General features: G+C 46.2%; 1 protein-coding gene across 1 annotated transcript in view; it reads right to left on the bottom strand.

Annotated features, from left to right (window-relative positions):
* The window catches only part of mnt (MAX network transcriptional repressor), a 112,956-nt gene that overhangs the window by 65,376 nt on the left and 21,573 nt on the right, over positions 1-26,007 (bottom strand). The window contains exons 2-4 of the mRNA XM_033045655.1: positions 21,775-22,276; positions 11,833-11,874; positions 11,611-11,722 (exon numbers count right to left, since the gene is read on the bottom strand). Of these exons, the coding sequence (XP_032901546.1) occupies positions 11,611-11,722; positions 11,833-11,874; positions 21,775-22,276 (656 nt within the window). The remainder of the gene's footprint in view (positions 1-11,610; positions 11,723-11,832; positions 11,875-21,774; positions 22,277-26,007) is intronic.

Raw genomic sequence — 26,007 nt, 5'->3', positions numbered from 1 at the left:
ATTTGTGGAGAACATGGATAGGTGGTGTTTCGAGTCGGGACCCTTCTTCACAGACTGGGTCTGAATGAGTCTGAAGAAGGGTCCCGACCCGAAATGTCGCCCAACCATGTTCTCCCGAGTTGCTGCCTGACCCGCTGAGTTACTCCAGCACTTTGTGTCACCATTTCACAAGTCAAGAGTGTTTTATTGTCATATGTCCCAGATAGAACAGATGATATATCCCAGAGAGTTTATAGTTTAGAGATACAGCATGAAAAGAGGCCCAGAGGCCATCCGTTGCTGTCTGAAGGAATCTGAAGAAGGGTCCAGGCCTGAAACGTCACGTATCCACGTTCTCCAGAGATGCTGCCTGACCCGCTGAGTTACTCCAGCACCTTGTGTCTGTTTGTTCACCGTTTTAATGGTGGGTCGGCTTCCTAAAGCAAAATCTATGGCTAACCCCACAAGTTCACTGAAACCAGTTGCAAAGAAATCGACCGTCAGCTGAGGGGAAACGTGCTAATTCAGCACAGACTCGCGTTCGAATCAGAGACCTTCCTAATCACTACAGCTGCTGCATAAACCCGCAGAGTCATTTAGAGAGTTACGTTATGGAAAGAAGTTGGTACTTGTTAAAAGTGCTGCTTCTGGCCAGGATGTTAGTGCAATTTGCAGCAGTGACCAGCAATATTTTGTTTCCAAGTTGCTTCCACCAGGTTGTGTGGGTGTAGAGCTGCATGCTAAGACATGATTGCCAGAGCAGATAATAAGTGCATTTTCCTTTCGTTAGTTCAGTTCAGTTCAGTGTATGTAGTTCAGTTCAGTTCAGAGATGCGGTCACAGGAGGAGAACGTGCAAACTCCACACCGACTCTTTCGCATCCACTGCCAACACACTCGGGGCAATTTACAGGGACCAATTAACCCACAAACCCGCACATCTTTGCGTTGTGGGAGGAAACTGGGGGGAACCATGTGGTCACAGAGAGAACATGCAAACTCCACACAGACAGCAGCGAGTCTGTACCGACCAGCGATCGACTCGTACAATATCACTATCGTAAACACTGGGGACAATTTACAGAAGGCCATTATCCTACAAATCCGCACATTTTTGGAATGTGAGAGGAAACACACACGGTCACAAGGAGAACGTGCAAACTCCACACAGGCAGCACCCGTAGTCAGGATTGAACCTGGGTCTCTGGCACTGTGAAGCAGCAGCTCTGTTGCTGCACCAATGTGCTGCCATTACAGTGCATTCAGAAAGTATTCAGACCCCTTCACTTTTTCCACATTTTGTTACGTTACAGCCTTATTTTAAAATAGATTAAATTCTTTTTTTTTAATCATCAATCTACACACAATACCCCAGAATGAAGAAGCAAAAACAGGTGTTTATAAATTTTTGCAAAGTAATTAAAAAGAAAACTGAAATATCATATTTACATAAGTATTCAGACCCTTTGCTATGACACTCAAAATTGAGCTTCGGTTCATCCTGTTTCCATTGATTGTTCTTGAGATGTTTCTACAACCTGGAGTCCACCAGTGGTAAATTAAATTGATTGGGCATGACTTGGAAAGGCAAACACCTGTCTATATAAGGTCGCACAGTTGGCAGTGCATGTCAGAGCAAAAACCAAGCCATGAAGACAAAGGAATTGTCCATAGACCTCCGAGACAGGATTGTGTCGAGACACAGATCTGGGGAAGGGTATAAACCAATTTCTGCAGCAATGCAGGTCCCAAAGGGCAGTGGCCTCCGTCATTCTTAAATGGAAGAACTTTGAAACCACCAGGACTCTTCGTAGAGCTGGCCACCCAGCCAAACTGAGCAATCGGGGGCGAAGGGCCTTGGTCGGGGAGGTGAGCAAGAACCCGATGGTCACTCTGGCAGAGCTCCAGAGTTCCTCTGTGGAGATGGGAGAACCTTCCAGAAGGACAACTGTATCTGCAGCACTCCACCAATCAGGCCTTTATGGTAGAGTGGCCAGACGGAAGCCACTCCTCCGTAAAAGGAACATGACAGCCCGCTTGGAGTTTGCCAAAAGGCATGACAAACAAGATTCTCTGGTCTGATGAAACCAAGATTGATCTCTTTGGCCTGAATGCCAAGCGTCACGTCTAGAGGAAACCCGCACCGCTCATCACCTGGCCAATACCGTACCTACGGTGAAGCATGGTGGTGGCAGCATCATGTGGGGATGTTTTTCAGCGGCAGGAACTGAGAGACTAGTCAGGATCGAGGGAAAGATGAACGGAGCAAAGTACAGAGAGATCCTTGATGAAAACCTTCTCCAGAGCGTTCTGGACCTCAGACTGGGGCGGAGGTTCACCTTCCAACAGGACAATGACCCTAAGCACACAGCCAAGACAACGCAGGAGTGGCTTTGTGACAAGTCTGTGAATGTCCTTGAGTGGCCCAGCCAGAGCCCGGACTTGAAACCGATCGAACATCTCTGGAGGGACCTGAAAATAGCTGTGCATCGATGCTCCCCATCCAACCTGACAGAGCTTGAGAGGATCTGCAGAGAAGAATGGGAGAAATTACCCAAATACAGGTGTGCCAAGCTTGTAGCGTCATACCCAAGAAGACTTGAGGCTGTAATCGCTGCCAATGGTGCCTCAACAAAGTACGGAGTAAAGGGTCTGAATACTTATGTAGATGTGATATTTCAGTTATTTCTTTTTAATTACTTTCCAAAGATTTCTAAACACCTGTTTTCACTTTTATATTATGGGGTATTGTGTGTAGATTGATAAAAAACAAATGAATTTAATCAATTTTAGAATAAGGCTGTAACGTAACAAAATGTGGAAAAAATGAAGGGGTCTGAATACTTTCTGAATACACTGTTTGTCTAATTATTTCCACGGTTATTTTTTTTGCTTCAGATTTCAGTCTTTTGTGTACCTGACTCCTCCTGCGATCAACCCCGCAGCCCTGCCTACAGCAGCTAAAATGTAGGATGTTTAAAAAGAGGAAGCGTTGGTGGAAGCACAACGTGGACAAGATGAGAGTTGTGTAAATTAGCAGAGAGATAAGAGCATGGCATCATCCAGGCCGTGCCCTCTGCTCACTTCTACCACCGGGCAGGAGGTACAGAAGCCTGAAGTCCCACACCACCACGTTACATAGAAACATAGAAAATAGATGCAGGAGGAGGCCATTCGTCCCTTCGAGCCAGCACCGCCATTCATTGTGATCAAGGCAGATCGTCCCCAATCAATAACCCGTGCCTGACTTCTCCCCGTATCCCTTGATTCCACTAGCCCCTAGAGCTCTATCTAACTCCCTCTTAAATCCATCCAGTGATTTTGCCTCCACTGCCCTCTGTGGCAGGGAATTCCACAAATTCACAACTCTCTGTGTGAAACCGTTTTTTTTCACCACAGTCTTAAATGACCTCCCCTTTATTCTAAGACTGTGGCCCCTGGTTCTGGACCCGCCCAACATTGGGAACTTTTTTCCTGCATCTAGCTTGTCCAGTCCTTTTATCATTTTATATGTTTCTATAAGATATCCCCTCATCTTTCTAAACCCCAGTGAATACAAGCCTAGTCTTTTCAATGTTTCCTCATATGACGTTCATTCTTACAAGCATCAGGTTCTTAAGCTGACCTGCACACAATCCTAACCCTACTTCTATTGACCACCTGATGGACACAAAATGCTGGAGTAACTCAGCGGGTCAGGCAGCATTTCTGGGGAAAAGGAATGGGTGACGTTTTCGGGCCAGGACTCTTCTTCAGACTGAGAGTCAGGGGAGAGGGAAACAAGAGATATGGATGGTGATAGAGAGAGATATGGATAAAATGAATCAAAGATATGCAAAACAGTAATGGTGATCAAATAAATGGTCCATTGTTGCTTGTGGGCTGTGATAATGTCCTTGAGTGGCCCAGCCAGAGCCCATAAGTTACCCAATGAAACTCAACAGGACAGCAGTGAAACTGGTACGACGACTAGGGTGGGGGCGGGACGGAGAAAGAGGGGCTGCAGCTGGGACTTTGAAAACGGCTCCAAAACCTGGCGACTCTTGCTTACGAATTTAGTGGGCTGATACTATGCATTATGCACTTAATCAGCAATTGTACTCTTGTTTGGCAATAATCTTACTGGTCTGTATCGAAAAAAGGAATTTCCCTGTACCTTGGTACACGTGATAATAATGCGGCACGGTGGAGCAGCGGTAGAGTTGCTGCCTTACAGCGCCAGAGACCCGGGTTCCATCCTGACTACAGGCGCTGTCCGTAAAGAGTTTGCACGTTCTCCCTGACACCGCATGGGTTTTCCCCGGGTGCTCCGGTTTCCTCCCACACTCTAAAGATGTGCAGGTTTGTAGGCTAATTGGCTTCGGTAAAAAAAATACAAGCTGTCCCTAGTGTGTAGGATAGTGCTAGTGTACGGGGCGATCGCTTGTCGACGTGGACTCGGTGGGCCAAAGGGCCTGTTTCCACGATGTATCTCTAAACAAAACTAAAATGAAACCATCAAAACTCTGTCCTGTCGATCGATCCCAGAGAATATAAAACTACGTATCCAGGTCATCTATAAGGGTGTTGAGAGCATGATGCTTCCTAACCTGCCAGAGGTCCGCACGAATGATTGGGTGAATCGAGTTCATATCCTACAGCAGTTGGGGAAATCTAAATTCAATTAATTAAAGCAACTCTGCAATTGAAAAGCTAATGTAAGCAAAGGTGACCCTGTACAAGGTACAAGATTTTTATTCAGAACCCATGTGTTTCATTCATGTTCTAGCGTAGGATCAGTAGCAATACACTGAAAACACATCAGACACTTGGAAAACTGCAGAGCAGATAAAGAATAATAATACACTGTATTATTATAATAGCTGCCCAATAAATAACTGTAAAAAATGAATTTGTTCTTATTCCACATACTTTCATGTTTCTAAATAATTGGTGGAGAGCAAGAAATAAAAGTAGAACGTGCCACAAATATTCAACAAGTCAGGACCATATTCGTGAAGAGGGAAATGAGATTAATATCCCAAGACCTATAGATAGACACAAAGTGCTGGAGTAACTCAGCGGGACAGAAGAGAAGGAAAGGGTGACGTTTCGGGTCGAGACCCTTCTTCAGTTGAGTTTAGTTTAGGAATACAAGGTGCAAGATTTTTATTAAGAACCCATGTGATTCATTAGTGTCCTTTCGGGAGGGTAATCTGGTCTCTATGTGACTCCACACACGGACAACATTGAATGGGGTTTCTAGGAAGGAACTGCAGACACAAAATGCCGGAGTAACTCAGCGGGACAGGCAGCATCTCTGGAGCGAAGGGATAGGCGAGGTTTCGGGTCGAATGGAAATGACTAGACAACTCCTCTGTTCAAGAAGACTTTGGTTAGGCCGCATTTGGAGTGCAGTGTGCAGTTCTGGCCGCCCCATTACAGGAAGAATGTGGAGGTTCTTGAAAGGGTGCAGAGGAGGTTTACCAGAATGATGCCTGGATGAGGAGGCATTAGCTACTGGGAGAGAGGTTGGACAGACTTGGGATGTTTTCTGTGGAATGCCGGAAGTTGAGGGAAGACCTGATAGAAGCATATACAATTATGAGAGGCATTGATAGGGTAGACAGTCAGAACATTCTTCTCAGGATGGAAATATCAAATACTGAAGGGTGAAGCTTTAAGGGGCAAAGCTTAAAGGAGATGTACGGGGCAAGTTCAGGTGGCACGGTGGCGCAGCAGTAGAGTTGCTGCCTTACAGCGTCAGAGACCCAGGTCCCGTCCTGACCAGATATGATCCTGATTGGCCACATCTTCCCGTCTCCGCCCATTTCTGCTTTCCGCAGAGACCGTTCCCTCCGTAACTCCCTGGTCAACTCGTCCCTTCCCACCCAAACCACCCCCTCCCCAGGTACTTTCCCCTGCAACCGCAGGAGATGCAACACCTGTCCCTTTACCTCCTCCCTCGACTCCATCCAAGGACCCAAACAGTCTTTCCAGGTGAGGCAGATGTTCACTTGCACCTCCTCCAGCCTCATCTACTGCATCCGCTGTTCCAGGTGTCAACGTCTCTACATCGGCGAGACCAAGCGCAGGCTCGGCGATCATTTCGCTGAACACCTCCGCTCAGTCAGTCTTAACCTAGCTGATCTCTCGGTGGCTCAGCACTTCAATTCCCCCTCCCATTCGCAATCTGACCTTTCAGTCCTGGGCCTCCTCCATTGTCAGAGTGAGGCCCAACGCAAATTGGAGGAACAGCACCTCATATTTCGCTTGGGTAGTTTACACCCCAGCGAGCCGTATGAACATTGACTTCTCTAACTTCAGGTAGCCCTTGCTTTCACTCTCCTTCCCCTCCTCCTTTCCAGTTCTCCCACTAATCCCACTCTCTCTGCCCACTTTCTGTCTTTGTCTTACCCCTTCCCCTAACATCAGTCTGAAGAAGGGTCTCGACCCGAACCTTTGCCAATTTATTCTCTCCATAGATGCTGCCTCACTCGCTGAGTTTCTCCAGCATTTTGTGTCCGCCCTGACCAGGTTCGATCCTGACCAGGTTTTCCCCGAATGCTCTGGCTCCCTCCCACACTCCAAAGATCTATAGGTGTGTAGGTTAATTGCCTTCTGTAAATTGTCCCTTGTGTGCAGGATAGTGTTAGTGTATGGGGGTGAGCGCGGACTCAGTGGGCTGAAGGGCCTGTTTTCGTGCTGTATCGCTAACGTTCCTGGAACACACCCACTGGGAGTGGTGGAGGATGCAGATACGAGAGTGGCGTTTAAAAAGACCTTTGGATGGGCACATGAATACGCAGGGAGTGGAGGGATATAGATCACGTGCAGGCACACAAGGGCTGGTCTTGACATCTTGTTCAGCACAGACAATGTTTAGTTTAGTTTAGTGCCACGTGTACCGAGGTACAGTGAAAAGCTTTATGAAAGACACTGTACCTCTGTACACTAAACAGTGACAATAAACCAAACAGAAGGGCCTGTTCCTGTGCTGTCCTGTGCTATTTTCTACCAGAGCAGGAAGGGGATTGCACAGTAAATGGCCATGCCATGTAACCAAAAGTAAATAGATTAGAATCTGGGGTACACAAACATGCTGGAGAAACTCAGCGGGTGCAGCAGCATCTATGGAGCGAAGGAAATAGGCGACGTTTTGGGCCGAAACCCTTCTTCAGACTAGGTTAGAATCTGACTCATTTTCACACAAAGGGAGAGGTGGATGTGTGGAACAAGCTGTCAGAGGAGGTAGTTGAGGCAGGGACTATCCCAACATTTAAGAAACGGTTAGGCAGGTACATGGATAGGACAGGTTTGGAGGGATATGGACCAAATGCTGGCAGGTGGGACCAAATGTAGCTGGGACATGTTGGCCGGTGTGGGCAAGTTGGGCCTGTTTCCACACTGTATCACTCTATGACTGCATTTGTCGTGGTTCAAGGAGTTGACGACACATTTCGAAACTCCCCCAAAAAACTCCCGATGCACTGTGTGGTGAATCTGTGGAATCCTTTGCCACGGAAGGCTGTGGAGGCCAAGTCAGTGGATATTTTTAAGGCAGAGATAGATGGATTCTTGATTAGTGTGGGTGCCAGGGGTTACGGGGAGAAGGGAGGAGAATGGGATTGAGAGAGAAAGGTAGATCGTCCACTATTGAATGGTGGGAGTAGACTTGATGGGCCGAATGGCCTAATTCTTCTCCTGTCACTTATGAACTATTTGCATCTTGTTCAGGTTCTTGCAAAAACAATCTGATCATCTGTCAGTTAACATGCAATTATCAACGCTATTATGTCTTTTAACCCTCACAGCACTGTGTGGAAATAGCAACCAGGACTTGTTTACAGTCTGTAGCCTATGTCAAGTCAAGTCAAGTCAAGTTTATTCGTCACATACACATACGAGATGTGCAGTAAAATGAAAAGTGGCAATGCCTGCGGATTGTGCAAAAACAACTACAAAACAGAATCACATATTACATATTACATATTTGTGGGAGGAAAAAAAAGAAGAAAAAACAGCGATTTTAAAAAGACACCACACAACATTAAGTTAGTAACTAGCAGACGTCGCACAGTAAACACATCAGGCACTTGAAGACAGCAGAGCAGATAAAGGATAATAATACACCGTATTATTACAATAACTGCACAATAACCAAGTTTAAAAAATTAATTTGTTTAAGAAGGAACTGCAGATGCTGGAAAATTCTATTCCCCTCATAATCTTACACACTATAAGATCACCCCTGATCTTCCTGCACTCGCCTGCTCAACCTGTCCCTATAGCTCAGGCCCTCGAATCCTGGCAACATCCTTGTAAATCATTTCCAGCTTAACAACATCAATCCAACAACAAAGGATGACTTAAACTGAACACAATACTCTAAATATAGCCTCACCAAGGTCTTGTACAACTGTAACATGACCTCCCAATCTCTATACTCAATATGTGCAGGAAGGAACTGCAGATGCTGGTTTACACCAAAGGTAGACACAAAAAAAGCTGGAGAAAATCAGCCAATATCACTGGAGAAAAGGAAAAGAAAAGGAAGGACATCCTTGTGATTGAGGCAGTTCACAAGATTGATCCCTGGGATGGCGGGACTGTCATATGAGGAAAGATTGAAAAGACTAGGCTTGTATTCACTGGAGTTTAGAAGGATGAGGGGGTTCTTATAGAAACATATAAAATTATAAAAGGACTGGACAAGCTAGATGCAGGAAAAATACTCCCATTGTTGGGCGAGTCCAGAACCAGGGGCCACAGTCCTAGACTAAAGGGGAGGTAAATTAAGACTGAGGTGAGAAAAAACTTTTTCACCCAGAGAGTTGTGAATTTATGGAATTCCCTGCCACAGAGGGCAGTGGAGGCCAAGTCACTGGATGGATTTAAGAGAGAGTTAGATAGAGCTCTAGGGGCTAGTGGAGTCAAGGGATATGGGGAGAAGGCAGGCACGGGTTATTGATAGGGGACGATCAGCCATGATCACAATGAATGGCGGTGCTGGTTTTGAAGGGCTGAATGGCCTCCTCCTGCACCTATTTTCTATGTTTCTATGAATAGGTGACGTTTTGTGTCGAGACCCTTCTCCTGACTTGTTGCGTTACTCCAGCATTTTGTGTCTATCTTCTATACTCAGTACTCTGATTCATGAGGCCAACGTACTGAAAGCCTTCTTCACCACCCTGTCTACCTGTGACGCCATTTTCAAGGTGATCAATGGCCGGCGTGGACTCGATGGGCTGAAGGGCCTGTTCCCATGCTGTGTCTCTAAAACTGAAAGTAAAACTTAATTACGCACGAAAGCAGCAAAGTGTAACAGGAACCCACAAGGTTGTGACTGAGGCAACAATGTTCCCGTAGAGCTGAGCTACAATTCCTGTCCGCTTTGGTCACAAAATGAAAAAGTTTCGCAAGGCAGAATTGCAGAAATGCAGAATTACAAAGCAAAAAAAAAAAAAAAGTGAAGGGCCTGGAAAGAGTGGAAGTGGATAGGATGCTTCCACTAGTGGGACAGTCTAGGATTAGAGGTCATAGCCTCAAAATTAAAGGACGTTTAATTCTGAATTAAAGGAGGTGAGGAGGAATTTCTTTAGGGTCAGAGGGTGGTGAATCTGTGGAATTCATTGCTGTGGAGGCCAGGCCAATAGATATTTTTAAGGTGCCGATTGATAGATTCTTGATTAGTACAGGTGTCAGGGGAGAATGGGGAGAAGGCAGGAGAATGGGGTTGAGAGGGAAAGATAGATCTGCCATGATTGAAAGGCGGAGTAGACTTGATGGGCCGAATGGCCTAATTCTGCTCCTATCACTTATGAACATGAAAATCTGAGGAAACACTGCAAATTAATTATGATCGCTGTAGTTTTATTGCGGGGTTTAAAAATGATTCCCTTCTTTGATTTCTGTGTAGGTTCGGGAATTATTGTTGTTCAAGAAGAATAACTGGACGGTACAGATTTTGATTAAACAATGCCTGCAACTATTGTATATAGGAAACTTGACATCCAGATGTTTGAAACATTACAACACTTAAGTTTAGTTTAGAGATTCAGTATGGAAACAGGACCTTCGGCCCATTGAGCCCGTGCCGACCAGCGATCCCCGTACACTAGCACTATCCTACACACACTAGGGACAATTTACAATTTTTATCAAAACCATTTAATCTACAAACCTGCATGTCTTTGGAGTGTGGGAGGGAACCGGAGCACCCGGAGGACAAGCTAGATGCAGGGAAAATGTTCCCAATGTTGGGCAAGTCCAGAACCAGGGGCCACAGTCTTAGACTAAAGGGGAGGCCATTTAAGACTGAGGTGAGAAAAAACGTTCTCACCCAGAGAGTTGTGAATTTGTGGAATTCCCTGCCACAGAGGGTAGTGGAGGCCAAATCACTGGATGGATTTAAAAGAGAGAGTTAGATAAAGCTCTAGGGGCTAGTGGAATCAAGGGATATGGGGAGAAGGCAGGCACGGGTTATTGATTGGGGACGATCAGCCATGATCATAATGAATGGTGGTGCTGGCTCGAAGGGCTGAATGGCCTCCTCCTGAACTTATTTTCTATGTTTCTATGTTTCACCCGGGGAAAACCCACGTGGTCGCAGGGAGAACGTACAAACTCTGTACAGACAGCACCCCTAGTCAGCATCGAACCTTGGTCTCTGGCGCTGTAAGGCAGAAACTCTGCCGCTGTGCCATTGTGTCACCCTTTGATTTGAGATAAGAATGTGTACCAACAGAGATCACCACAAGAAATCCCAGGACTGATGCAAACACCAAGTCATGAAACAAACACATTGCCTTTAACACAGACCGTATTGCCATTTCAATACAGAAACGGGCCCTTCGGCCCACTACATTCATGCTGCCCATGTCCATCTCACTGAGAATCCTGCTGAACTTGCTAACATTAGTTTGTAACATAATTACAACATTATTAAGAGCACACTTACTCATCCCAACCCTTCATAATACAATGTTTACATAAAATATCAAACTTTTTACTTGCTCACGTTGAAATCGTTTTCGATTTTTAATTAAATTCTGCATAGATGCACCAAATTTCTTCCCGAAAAACGCCAACATCACAGAAGCTTGATCACAAAAGCCAAGAGTTTCATTTGATTACGTACTTTCCAGCAAACAGTAGTCCCATTCTAGAGTAGCAACAAAAAACTTAACAACAGCCCACAACAGAACAGTGGAATTATAGAAATTGAAGACTTTTTCAACAAACATCATCATAGCCACAAATCTGACTGTTATAAAGAGACACGGCAGTCTGATCATTGTGTGTGTAGGAAGGAATTGCAGAGGCTGGTTTAAACCGAAGACAGACACAAAGATCTGGAGTAACTCAGCGGGACAGGCAGCATCTCTGGGAAAGAGGAATGGGTGACGTCATCTCTATCTCTTGTTGAGATATCTCTTGTTGAGGTATCTCTCGTTCCCCTCTCCCCCCCTCCCCCCCCCTCCGACTCTCAGCCTGAAGGGCCTCGACCCGAAACGTCACCTATTCCTTTTCACCAGTGATGCTGCCTGACCCGCTGAGTTACTCTGGCTTTTTGCATCTGTCTGCGGTTTGATCATTCACTTTCCACGACAGTTCGGTCGAAGTTACTAGAAACTCTCCATGTTGTTCATACCTGGATGTATCGCAAGGCACTCCGTAAAACACTGAGGTTTGAAGTTTTCTTCTCATCCAGATTGGGAATGTTCTTTTTCAATGTCTCAAAACATTCCTTTAAGTGAGCCCTCCTGTCAACCAACAAATGCAAATGGAGACCATGAAACTCTGCTGGTTTCAAAAAGGACTCATTTCCTCCATCTTCCAACCAGACAGAATACTGATAAAAGCCGGTACATACCTATTCTTCTCCAGTTTATTATGCACCTCCCGCGTCCCTGCCCTGAAATCAGAAAGAACGCCTCATTTACACATTATTCTGGACACCCAACCAAACGTCACACAACCTAATATAACGAGAGAAAGTATAAAGGTGACAAGGATGTACAAGGAACTGTAGATGCTGGTTTAAACAACAAAAAAACACACAGAGTGCTAGAATAATTTGGTGGCTTGAGCAGCCTTCATAAAGGTAACAATGTCATTGTCACAAAATAAGACACAAACTGCTGGAATAACTCAGCTGGTTAAGCAGCCTTTATAAGGGTAATAGCCCTGTCCCACAGTGCAAGTTCATTCAAGTGCTCTCCCGAGTTTAAAAAAAAAATCAGACTCGTGGTAAGCACGGAGAATGAACGTAGCGGGTACGTCGGAGCTCGGGGACATCTCTTAGCGCTAACGGCAGGTACTCGGGAAGATTTGCTAACGGCAGGTACTCGGGAAGATTTGCTAACGGCAGGTAAGCACGGGAAGACTCGTGAAGATTTTTCAACACATTGAAAAATGTCCACGAGAGCCCCGAGTACCGACGAGCGGCCATTACCGTAAATCTCAGAGTTTGAATCAGGGCAAACTCGGGAGAGCTCTTGGAATGAACTCGCACCATGGGACAGGGGTTTAACAATTTAATTTTCATAAAAGAAGACACACCAAGTGCTAGAATAACGCAGCGGGTCAGGGATCTCTCATAACGGTAACAATCCAATAACAAGGAACTGCAGATGCTGGTTTATACCAACAAAAGACACAAAGTGCTGGAGTAACTCAGCGGGTCAGGCAGCATCTCTGGAGAACGTGGATGGGTGACGTTTCGGGGGGAGACCCTTCTTCAGACTGATTGCAGCGGTTAGGAAGGCTGGAAAGTTTTGAGAGGCAGCTGTAGTTGCTGCCTCACCACAATTGTGTTAGTGTGCGGGGATCGCTGGTCGGCGCGGACTCGGTGGGCCGAAGGGCCTGTTTCCTCGTTGTATCTCTAAACTAAGGTCATTGGACAAAGGCCAGAAATGAAAAAGACAGGTGTGAGCCGACAAAGGATAAAGAGCTGTGAATTATGAAACTCTAGGGTACAGAAGTTACAAATTGTGTAGCCCGTGGAAGGGATGGAGGTGGGGGGGGAACAATGGGATTTTCTGAAGTAACTCAGCAGGTCAGAAACATCTGGAGAACATGGATAGATGCTAGTTCAGGTCGCGACCTAATCTCGAGTCCCGCAATGAGGGAGGATCTCGTTGAAACTTACCGAATAATGAAAGGTCTGGATCAAGGATGTTTCCACTAGTGGGAAAGTCTAGGACCAGAGGGCACAGCCTCAGAATAAAAGGACGTACATTCAGAAATGTGGCGAGGAGGAATGTCTTTAGTCAGAGGGTGGTGAATCTGTGGAATTCATCGCCACCGACAGCTGTGGAGGCCAAGTCAATGGACATTTTTAAGGCAGAGATTTTCACAGATTCTTGATTGGTGCGGGTGTCAGGGGTTAGGGGGAGAAGGCAGGAGAATGGGGTTGAGAGGGAAAGATAGATCAGCCATGATTGAATGGCGGCGTGGACTTGATGGGCCGAATGGTCAAATTCTGCTCCTAGAACTTATGAACGTACGAGATCCTGCACCACTTTGAGTCTTTTTTTGGTAAGCTAGCGTCTGCAGTTCCTTGTGACTGCAATGTAATTTCCATGTTCATTTACCGCTGTTCCAAGAATCAGTAGATACCAGTTGCTCTGCACTTTTCCCATTCATTCCCGCATGGCCTGCTGTGAACTGTGAGGTTGGTTGGCATCCCTCCATCTTTCCAGCAAAAGCCATTTCATTCTGAAGACCTTCGCATCAACACTGTGCGCTCGCCTGAGGCAGATTATGCTTCTACTAGTTTCAACATTGAATGCTCCCAGCATCTCTCCCCATCATCTTAAACGTCCCTCCTCAACTTAACGAGTTGCCTCGAGGTGTCACCCCAGAAATTCCTGCAGGTCCTCTCTTCATCTCCCTTCACCACAGTGAGAACCTTAAATCTAATCCAAGTCTGAAGAAGGGTCTTGACCCGAAACATCGCCCATTCCTTCTCTCCACAGGTGCTGCCTGTCCCAGAGTTACTCCAGCTTTGTGTGTTTATCTTCAGTTTAAACCAACATCTGCAGTTCTTTCCTACACATTAGTTTAGTTTAGAGACACCAAGGGCGGCACGGTGGTGCAGCGGTAGAGTTGCTGCCTTACAACGTCAGAGACCCGGGTTCGATCCCGATTACGGTCGCTGTCTGTACGGAATTTGTACGTTCTCCCTGTGATCCGCCGGGTGCTCCGGTTTCTTCCCACACGCCAAAGACGCGCAGGTTTGTCGGTTAATTGGCTTTGGTTAAATTGTAAATTGTCCCTAATGTGTCGGATAGTGCTTGTGTACGGGGATCGCTGGTTGGCCCAAGGGGCCTAATTCCACACTGGACCTCGAAATTAAATTAAAGACAATGCATGGAAACAGTCTCTTTGCCCCACCGAGTCCACACTGACCATCGATCATCCATGCACACAAGTTCTATGTTATTCAACGTGCTCATCATCAATTTCTCCTTCGACATAGAACAGTTCAGGAACAGGCCCTTCGGCCCACAATGTCTGTGCCGAACATGATGGTGAAACCTGCCTGCACATAATCCATTCCCTGCATATCCATGTGCCTATCCAAAAGTCTCTCAAATGAAACTATCGTATCTGCCTCCACCATCACCCCCGGCAGCAGGTTCCAGGACCCCATCACCTTCTGTGTAAACAGAACTTGCCCCGCACATCTCCTTTGAACTTTGCCCCACAAACCTTACACCTTTACCCGCTAGTTTTTGATTATTGCCGTCCTGGTTACTCTATCTCTTCCTCTCATCATTTTACAAACTTCAATCAGGTTTCCTCTCAACCTCCAGTGTCCCAGTTAAATGCCCTCTAATCCCGGCATCATTCCGGTAAACTTCCTCTGGGCCCTTTCCAAAGCCTCCACATCCTTCCTTTAATGAGGAAGTTCTGCACGCACTATTCTGAATGTGACCTCACCAAAGTCTTAGAAAGTTGCGCCATGACCCTGACAGCTGTACACAATACTCCGACCAATGCCAACTAGCATGCCGTACGCCTTCTGTACCACTCTATCTACTTGTGTTGCCGTTTTCAAGGAGTGATAGACTTGGACCACAATACCCCTCTGTACATCCATGCTGTTCATTGCCATTTATTGTATATTTTCCCCTAAAATTCAACCTCCCAAAGCACAACACCTCACGCTTGCTCGGATTAAACTCCATCTGCCATTTCTCTGCCCATTTAGTTTTAGTTTAGCTTGTTTCTACATCCAAAATGCGTTGTGTTCCCTGCCAGAGGCATGGAAACCGACTTAGAAAAATGGGAATTTGATAACATATAAAATGGCTGATGGATTAAGACCATAATTCTTGGATAACCAAAATATTTTGGGATATAAAGAAATATCACCGTTAGTCTTTCCAGCAGCGATTCTGAATGCAAACTCGACCAAAACATTGGAATTTAGACGTTTTAAACTTTTGAAATACAGTGCGTAAACATGCCCTTCGGCCCACCGAACCCACGCCAACGAGTGATCACCACGGTAGAGATGCAGCCTTATGGCCCAAAGACCCGGGTTCGATCCTACCCACGGGTGCTGTCTGTATGGAGTTTGTACGTTCTCCCCATGACCACGTGGGTTTTCTCCGGGTGTTCCAGTTTCCTCCCACACTCCAAAGACGTAGAGGTTTGTAGGTTAATTCACGTCGGTAAAATTGTAAATTGTCCCGTAGGATAGTGCTAGTGTGTGGGGATCACTGGTCGGTGCAGACACGATGGCCCATGGGGGCTGTATCCCTAGACTAAACTAAACACCTGTACACAAGCACCATCCTACACACTAGGAACAATTCACAATTTTTTAAATCAAAGCCAATTAACCTACAAACCTTTGTCGTGTCGTGTGGGAGGAAACTGGAGCATCCGGAGAAAACCCACGCGGTCACAGGAAGAACGTACAAAATCTGTACAGACAACACCCGCACAGGCAGGATCGAAACTGGGTCTCTGGCGCTGTGAGGCAACAACTCTGTCGCTGCGCTATCGTGCTGCCCACAAAAATCCCCTGCATTTGGAGTCACAGCGTGGAAACATGCCCTATGGCCCAACTTGCCCACGCCGACCAGCATGCCCCTTTTACACTAGTCCCACCTGCCTGCGTTTGGCCCATATCCCTCTAAACACCATCCTATCCATGTACCTAGCTAAATGTTTATCAAACGTTGCGATAATACCTTCTACAGCCCATGGTTTAAAACCTTTTCCTGAAGACACTGAAGACTGTATTAAACACTGACTGAGATAACCAGGGAGTTTGGACATTTATCAGACTGTTGCAGACTTGAGGCAATCAAGAGGGCACTGGCTCATCTTTAAATAGCTGCTTACAGTTCTCATTTCAATTTATTAAGAAGCAGCATTAACGCAGCCTGCAACTATTTATAATCAAAGCTGTCAAAGATTTAATTGTGACCGAGACCACAAAGCAGTTCTCTAATCCTCAGCACCATTATGTAACTGACCGACTTTAATATAAAAGGTTATTTTGGCCTTTCTTTCCTAATGAAAGAAAACTATGGGGTTAATACAGGATTGACTCATTGAATGAATGCACTGTGTTTCATTACAGTATGGTTAACCTAGAATAGGGACAGCTAGATAAACATCTTCCAGATTCACTGCTTTCTGCAGGAGATTTAACTTTCCATACACAGGGCCGAGAGCACTGCTGCCAAAGTCAACTTTAATTGCCCCACTGTTATTATCCTCGAGCATAGTGACCCACCGGCCTGTTTCACAAGGTTGAATCAACCCACTGGTGTGGCTGGAGGCTCGTAGATCAGAACAGCTACTGATTTAGGTCGGTACGGTGGCGCAGCGGTAGAGTTGCTGCCTGTTTGATTCCTAGCCCTGTGACTTAATGAGAATCAAAACCGAAAATGTTGGAAAGGTTTGACAGGTGATGCTCAACCTGAAAAATTAACACGGTTTCTCTCTCGATAGAGTATTGCAGATTTCTAACATCTGAACGTTTTTGGGGGCGTTTAACGATAATTTAACTCCAGTGTTACTGTACCTGAGTGCACACAGGCTGACAGAACACACGAGCAAAACATGAAGAATTTGTATGTTCTCCCTGTGACCGCATGGGTTTTCTCCGGGTGCTCTGGTTTCCTCCCACATCCCAAAGATGTGCAGGTTTGCAGGTTAATTGCCTTCTGTGGATTGTCCCCAGAGTGTAGGATAGAACTAGTATACGGGGCGATTGTTGGTCAGCGCAGACTCGACTGGCCGAAGGGCCTGTTTCCATGCTGTATCTCTAAACTAAACTAAAGTGCTGGAGGAACTCAGCGGGTCAGGTAACATCTGTGGAGGGAATGGACAGGCGATGTTTTGGGTCAGGACCCTTCTTCAGACGCAAGAATTTGTCATGAGTTCTCAGAAGGCAAATCTGGTGCGAATACCAAAAATAGAGACGCACTCACGGGAGATGAAGAGGAAAGTTAGAGGGAAAAGGGAATTAACTCAATGACGGTGACTGTTGATGTGCCTGTGGTGATCAGTTCAGTGCACCAAATCCACAGCTTCCAGAAAGGACCACTCATCCTTCTGATTACCAAGTTGATGGTCCAGGACAGGGGTGGGGAACCTTTACATGTTGGAATGCCGCATTAAGTTAGCTGGAATCTAATAAGGCCACATCCAAGAAACTTATTAGATATACTCCAAAATGTACATTATTTTGTTACAATAGCCCTCATGACTTACTAATGTTTTAATTGTGGCCGTCATTCGGGGAGGATTATTCAGGTATATCAACACGCTTTGTTCTTTTTTTTAAAAATTATTTTTCGTTTTGGTGTTTTTATTATTTGATGTTTTTACTTACTCACTCTGTGACTACACTCATTTGGTAGTTTAGGGGTTCTACTTTTACACATTCACTTTCTCTTTCACTTTCACTTTCTTTCTCTCTTTTTCTTTTTCATTTTTGTTAAAATTAAAATGGAAGCTGTACAATAAATGTATTATGTCATATGCCGCAGTTTATACGTTTGTACACGGCTTCTAATTAAAATATAAATAAATAAATAGATAAAATATTTTCCCCTTCCAACTTGAACCTAAGTCCACTGGTCCTCGATTCCCCTACTCTGGGCACGAGACTCTGTGCGTCTACCCGATCTATTCCTCTCATGATTTTACACACCTCTATATGATCGCCCCCTCATCCTCCTGCGCTCCAAGGACTAAAGTGCTATCCTGTTTAACCACTCCCTATAGGGTGATTTCACGAAAGGTCACTGGATCATAGATCCTCACCCACGTGACCGCAAAATCCAACTGGGGTACAAGCATCACTTCCGGTACATGTTATTGATGCTGAAAATGCGCACTTTCACACCCGTTAAAAACCGCGAAAACGGCCCGTTTTTGAGCTGTAAATAACTGTGCCAGTCGGGGTGACCGTGAGACACAGTTATCTTACTTTACAGTCCAGAAGATAGATAAAAACGAAGGTAAATACAAGAGGGAGCTGAAGGGGCAAAAACAGCGGAAGTGGTTAGCGGACATTCGCCGTGGAGATATAAAGATCGAAAATATCGGGAATTATCGCGTTTGCTCACTGCATTTCATCAAAAGTAAGGCATGATTGACGTTTTATCTTTATTCATTTGTTATATGAAAAGTTTTAAAAGTGAAAAATCCGTCAGTAAAATTGCAAAATCGCCCATGGTTCTCAGGTGGGTTTTAACATGCAAAATGAAAACGCTTCTGAAGCTACATTTACCATTTAAATTATCGTAAACTATCAATGCGTTTTGAAATAAATTTTACTCAGATGCAAGCTAAGGAATGGGATAATTGTCAGCTGTTAATTGGATAATAATAATAAAATGTCCTGATTTTGTCCAATTAACAGCTGACAATTATCCCATTCCTTAGCTTGCATCTGAGTCAAATTTATTTCAAAACGCATTGATAGTTTACGATTATTTAAATGGTAAATGTAGCTTCAGAAGCGTTTTCATTTTGCATGTTAAAACCCACCTGAGAACCATGGGCGATTTTGCAATTTTACGGACAGATTTTTCACTTTTAAAACTTTTCATATAACAAATGAATAAAGATAAAACGTCAATAATGCCTTACTTTTGATGAAATGCAGTGAGCAAACGCGATAATTCCCGATATTTTCGATCTTTATATCTCCACGGCAAATGTCCGCTAACCACTTCCGCTGTTTTTGCCCCTTCAGCTCCCTCTTGTATTTGCCTTCGTTTTTATCTATCTTCTGGACTGTAAAGTAAGATAACTGTGTCTCACGGTCACCCCGACTGGCACAGTTATTTACAGCTCAAAAACGGGCCGTTTTCGCGGTTTTTAACGGGTGTGAAAGTGCGCGTTTTCAGCATCAATAACATGTACCGGAAGTGATGCTTGTACCCCAGTTGGATTTTGCGGTCACGTGGGTGAGGATCTATGATCCAGTGACCTTTCGTGAAATCACCCTATAGCTCAGACCCTCTAGCCCTGGCAATATCCTCGTAAATGTTCTCTGCACCCTTTCCAGCGTGATCTGTTATCATTCATTTCAAGCGCTCCACTATTAAAATCTTTCATTCAACAGATCTGTACATTGTGGACGGCTTGATTGTAATCATGCATTGTCATAGAGTGATACAGCGTGGAAACAGGCCCTTCGGCCCAACTCGCCCACACCGGCCAACAATGTCCCAGCTACACTGCGCTTGGTCCATAACCCTCTAAACCTGTCCTATCCATGCACCTGTCCAACTGTTTCGTAAATGATGGGAAAGCCCCAGCCTCAACTACCTCCTCTGGCAGCTTGTTCCATGCACCCACCAACCTCTGTGTGAAAAGGTTACCCCCTCGGATTCCTATTAAATCTTTTCCCCTTCACATTGAACCTATGTCCTCTGGTCCTCGATTCCCCTACTCTGGGCAAAAGACTCTGTGCATCTACCCGATCTATTCCTCTCATGATTTTGTACACCTCTATAAGATCTCCCTTCATCCCCCTGCGCTCCATGGAATAGACCCAGTCTATTCAACCTCTCCCAATAGCTCACACCCTCTAGTCCTGGCAACATCCTCGTAAATCTTTTCTGAACCCTTTCAAGGTTGACAGTATCTTTCCTGTAACATGGTGCCCAGAACTGAACACAATATTCTAAATGCGGTCTCACCAACGTCTTTTACAACTGCAACATGACCTCCCGACTTCTATACTCAATACTCTGACTGATGAAGGCCAAAGTGCCAAAAGCCTTTTTGACCACCTTATCTACCTGCAACTCGACCTTCAAGGAACCAGGCACCTGTACTCCTAGATCCCTCTGCTCTACAACACTACCCAGAGGCCTGCCATTCATTGTGTAGGTCCTGCCCTTGTTCGATGCCCCAAAATACAACACCTCACACTTTTCCGTTTTAAATTCCATCAACAATTCCTCCGCCCACCTGGCCGATCGATCCAGATCCTGCTGCAATCTTTCACAACCATCCTCACTAGCGTTTTCTCTGACTTGACAGTGCACGACAAGAAGCTTTTCACTGTGCCTCGATACACGGGACAATCAAAAAATTAAACTAAGCTCGAGTTGAAAAAACAAATCGAGGCACTAGGAGCTGCAGCTGCCGATTTACCAATAAAGACACAGAGAGCTGGAGTTAGGAGACAGTAGCTAGAATTTTTGGTGAACATTTGTGACTTTGTCGGCACCAAATACGTGGTGACTCTTGTGTGTTGCGAAGGCGAGGCCTGCTGTGTGATTTTACCGGGCTGGGTGCAAAACAAAGCAGTTCACGGTACATGAGACCCTTCCTCAGAATTTTTGTTCTTGGGGGGGAAAAAAAGGCCTACTTCATATTTCTCTTGGGCAGCTTACACCCTAGCGGTATGAACATTGACTTCTTTAACTGCAAGTCACCCTTGCTCTCCCTCTCTTCTCATTCCCAGTTCTCCGACCAGTCTGACTGTCTCCGATTACATTTTATCTCTGTTTGCTTTGTAGTTACCTTCTCCCAGCTAATAATGATCTATTCCACATGTTCCTTGATCCTCATCCCTTTGCCATTAGTGTTTTCACACCTTACACTTCCTTGTCCATGTATCTCCCACTCCCCTGACATCGGTCTGAAGAAGGGTCTCGACCTGAGACGTCACCCATTCCTTCTCTCCAGAGATGCTGCTTGTCCCGCTCAGTTACTCCAGCATTTTGTGTCTATCTTGGGTTTAGAAGGATATGGGCCAAATGCAGGTGGGTCGGACTAGTGTCGATGGGGCATGTTGGTCAGCGCGATGATCAAACTCCTGGATAGAAATTCAATCATCCACAAACTGGCATTACTCGGGTTATTTGTCATAGGGACACAATCCATCCTCTGCCCAGCCTTACCCAGGTGTAGGAAGGAACTGCAGATGCTAGTTTAAACCAAAGATCGACACAAAAAAGTTGGAGTGACACAGCGGGTCCAACAGCGTCTCTGAAGAAAAGGAATAGGTGACGTTTCGGGTCGGGTCTGAAGAAGGGTCTCGACCCGAAGCGTCATCTATTCCTTCTCTCCAGAGATGCTGCCTGTCCCGCCGAGTTAGACACAAAGTGCTGGAGTATCTTCGGTGTAAACCAGCATCTGCAGTTTCTTTATCCTATCCATTCATGTTCACCCCTTAAACCTATGTCCTCTGGTTCTTGATGCTCCAACTATGGCCACCCAATTCACCAGATCTGTTGCCGTCATGATCTTATACACCTCTACAAGATGTCCGCTCATCCTCAGTGAAGAGGAGGGTCAACGGTGCAGTGGTACTCACCCTCCGGGCCTCCGCCTTTGATCTTGGGGCTTCCCATCGTCCAGGGGGCAGGGCTTGAGAGAGCCGGGCTGCTGGGGGAGGGGCGACTGCTGGATGAAGTGGTGGGGTGGGATAGTCAGCACCGAGCTCTGGAGGTGCTGGGGGGGCGGGTTGCCCACCGGGGTGGGACCGGGATGGGGGTCAGTGAAGGCGGGCGCGGCGGGGGAGGGGTGGAGCAGGGGCGGGGAGCCGGTGTTGCCGGGGCTGTGTGCCGCCGCCGCCGGCTGGTGGGGGAGCGGGGAGAGGGTCGGCGCGGGGATGACCACGTGAGACACCACCACCGTGGTGGTGGCGGCGACTGTAGCGGGGGGAGGCAAGGCTTTCTGCACCAGCAAGGCCGGGGCGGCCTGCATCTCAGGCTTAACCCCCTCGCCCCGCAGCACATTGTTGACCCTCTCCACGTCAGCTTTCCTGCGCTCCACCCCTCTCTCAAACGGCAGCTCATCCCGTCTCTCATACTCTTCTGCAAATCAAAAGAAAGAGAGATTAAAATGACCAACTGACCGTTTAGTTTACTTTAGAGATACAGCACGGAAACGGGCCCTTCGGCCCACCGAGTCCACGCCAACCAACGATCCCCGCACACTAATACTATCCTACACACACTGGGGACAACTTACATTTATACCAAGCCAATAACATGCAGATCTGTTTTTAGACTGTGGGAGGAAACCAAAGATCCCGGAGCAAAACCACGCAGGTCACGGGGAGATCGTACAAACTCCGTACAGACAGCACCCGTAGTCAGGATCGAACCCGGGTCTCTGGCGCTGTGAGGCAGCAACTCTACAGCTGCCCACAAGATAGTGATGTACAAGATAAAGTCCGGCCCCCGTTTATAATACCCAGCGAATCCGAGATCAATAAAAAGAGTGAAAATTGGCATAGGATCAGAATTAGGCCATTCGGCCCATCGCATCTACGCTGCCATTCGATCAGGGCTGGTCTACTTTTCTCTCTCATCCCCATTCCTCTACTTTCTCCCCGTAACCTTTGATGCCCGTACTAGTCAAGGACCCATCGCTTAGGTCTAGGTTCTGTCAGTGTAAGGTGTACCGATGTGCAGCAAGCCAGGAGAATGTTTAAAGATCAGATCAGATAATACTACACATAAATACAATCAAGTGAAGTACAAAAACTCAGGTACAATAGGTGGAGCAAAGGGAGAGATACAGAGTGCAGAATATAAGGTGGACAAAAATGCTGGAGAAACTCAGCAGGTGAGGCAGCATCTATGGAGTGGAGGAATAGGTGACGTTTCGGGTCGAGACCCTTCTTCAGAGTGCAGAATATAGTTCTCAGCATTGTAGCGCACCAGTTCCAGAGACAAAGTCCAATGTCCACAATGGGGTAGAGGTGAATCAGACAGTACCCTAGCTTATGGACTAGAAGCTTATGTTCAGAAGCCTGATAACAGAGGGGAAGAAGCTGTTCCCGAGTCTGGTGGTGCGCTCTTTCAAGCTTCTGAACCTTCTGCCTGGCGGGAGCGGGGAGAAGAAGGAATGACCGGGGTGGGACAAGTCTACATATTCTACATACAGAGGCAATTTTTAGCAGAGGCTGTATTTTTTGTTACAGGAGATGACAATTGTTCTCAGCATGTATTCCTTTCGTTGTCGGATGGGGAAGAGGGCAGTGGAGGTATGGCCAGCACCTACTTCTGTATCTGATTTTCCATGCAAACGTATTTCAAAGAAAACGAGAAGCACTGATGAGTTGTGGTGTGGAAACACTGTGCATTCGTGATTAAACTGAGTGCTATTTAGTTTAGTGATACAGCACAGAGACTGGCCCTTTGGCCCATTGAGTCTGCGCCGACCAGTGATCCCTGTACACTAGCACTATACACTAGGAACAATTCACAATCTTTACCAAAGCCAATTAACCTACAAACCTGTACGTCAATGGTGTGTGGGAGGAAACCGGAGCACCCGGAGAAAACCCACGTGGTCACAGGGAGAACGTACAAACTTCGTGCCGACAGCAGCTGTAGTCAGGATCGAACCTGGGTTTCCGGCGCTGTGAGGCAGCAACTCTACCGCTGGGCCACCGTGCCAGTTGTGATGGGTTGCTTGTAGTTCTGAGACTAGTGGAGTGCCGCAGGGGTTGGTGCTGGGTCCACCTGTGTCTGGTATCACAGGGAGAACGTACAAACTCCATACAGACAGCGCCCGAGCTCAGGATCGAACCCGGGTCTCTGGTGCTTTACTGCAGCGACTCTACCGCTGCGCCACCGCACCGACCCCCATTTCCACCCGGCTCAATCAGAGAATGTGCAGAAAATCCCATTGTGTACAAATAAACCGCATCAGCGGGTGGTATAGTGTGACCCTGTGCATACAGCCATAGAGCCAGGCCCTTCGGCCCATCACGTCTATGCTGACCATCATGCCCTTCCAAACTAATCCTATTTAACTGCCCATTAATTACCATCTGTTTTATTCTTTCGGTTACCTGACCAGATGCCTCTTTAATGACGTCTTTAACGTGATCCTGCCTCCACCACCTCCTCTGGCAGCTCATTGCAAATCCCAATTACTCATTTTTTGTGGAAAATTTACTCCGTTTGTGTAAAAGTTGACATATCTGTTGCACTGGTGCATGTTAGAATTTCATTGTTCCGTTTCAGGACATATGACAATAAAACACTCTTGACCTCTCACCTGAAACCAACTCTAGTTTTGGATATCCCTATCATGGGAAACGGACTAACTATTTACTACTATTTTTATATTGAGTCTGAGTCTGACGGTGGTGAATCTGTGGAATTCATTGCCACAGACGGCCGTGGAGGCCAAGTCAGTGGATATTTTTATGGCAGAGATATAGATTCTGGATTGGTGCGTGTGTCAGTGGTTATGGGGAGAAGGCAGGAGAATGGGGTAGAGAGGGAAAGATGGATCAGCTATGATTGAATGGCAGAGTAGACTGGATGGGCCGAATGGCCCAATTCTGTTCCTCGAACTGATGAAGCAGGGTTCCATAGAACCATAGAAAAATAGGTGCAGGAGTAGGCCATTCGGCACTTCGAGCCAGCAGCGCCATTCAATATGATCATGGCTGATCATCTAAAAATCAGTACCCCGTTCCTGCTTTTTCCCCATATCCCTTGATTCCATTGGCCCCGAGAGCTAAATTTAACTCTCTCTTAATAACATCCAGTGATTTGGCTTCCACTGCCTTCTGTGGCAGAGAATTCCACAGATTCACAACTCTCTGGGTGTAGGTTTTTCCTCATCTCAGTCCTAAATGACCAACCCCTTATTCTTAAACTGTGACCCCTGGTTCTGGACTCCCCCAACATCGGGAACATTTTTCCTGCATCTAGCCTGTCCAAACCCTTAAGAATTGTATATGTTTCTGTAAGATCCCCTCTCATCTTTCCAAATTCCAGTGAATACAAGCTCAGTCGACCCATTCTGTCATCATATGTCAGTCCCGCCATCCCGGGGTTTAACTTGGTGAACTTACGCTGCACTCCCTCAATAGTAATAATGTCCTTCCTTAAATTAGGAGACCAAATTTGCACACAATACTCCAGGTGTGGTCTCACCGGGGCCCTGTACAACTGCACTAGGACCTCCTTGCTCCTAAACTCAAATCCTCTCACAAAGAAGGCCAACATGCCATTAGCTTTCTTGAAGCCTGCAGAAGGGTTTCGGCCCGAAACGTTGCCCATTTCCTTCACTCCATAGATGCTGCCGCACCCACTGAGTTTCTCCAGCATTTTTGTCTACCTTTGATTTTCCAGCATCTGCAGTTCCTTCTTAAACAAGCTTTCTTCACTGCCTGCTGTACCTGCATGCTTACTTTCAGTGACTGATGTACAAGCACACCCAGGTCTCGTTACACCTCCCCTTTTCCTAATCTGACACCATTCAGATAATAATCTGCCTTCCTGTTCCTGCCACCAAAGTAGAAAACCTCACATTTATCCACATAATACTGCATCTGCCATGCATCTGCCCACACACCCAACCTGTTCAAGTCACCCTGCAGCCTCATAGCATCCTCATCACAGCTCACACTGCCACACAGCTTTATATCATCCACAAACTTGGATGATATATCACATTTAATGTCACATTTAATTCCCTCATCTAAATCGTTCCGACCAGAAACGTCACCCATTCTTTTGGAGATGCTGCCTGACCCGCTGAGTTACTAGAACACTTTAAGTCCATCGTCGTTATA

The sequence above is a fragment of the Amblyraja radiata genome, chromosome 28 (genome assembly GCF_010909765.2).
Source record: "Amblyraja radiata isolate CabotCenter1 chromosome 28, sAmbRad1.1.pri, whole genome shotgun sequence".
NCBI classification, from domain to species: Eukaryota; Metazoa; Chordata; class Chondrichthyes; order Rajiformes; family Rajidae; genus Amblyraja; species Amblyraja radiata.
Note: the sequence above shows the minus strand (reverse complement) of the source record. Positions and strands in the feature narration are given on the sequence as shown.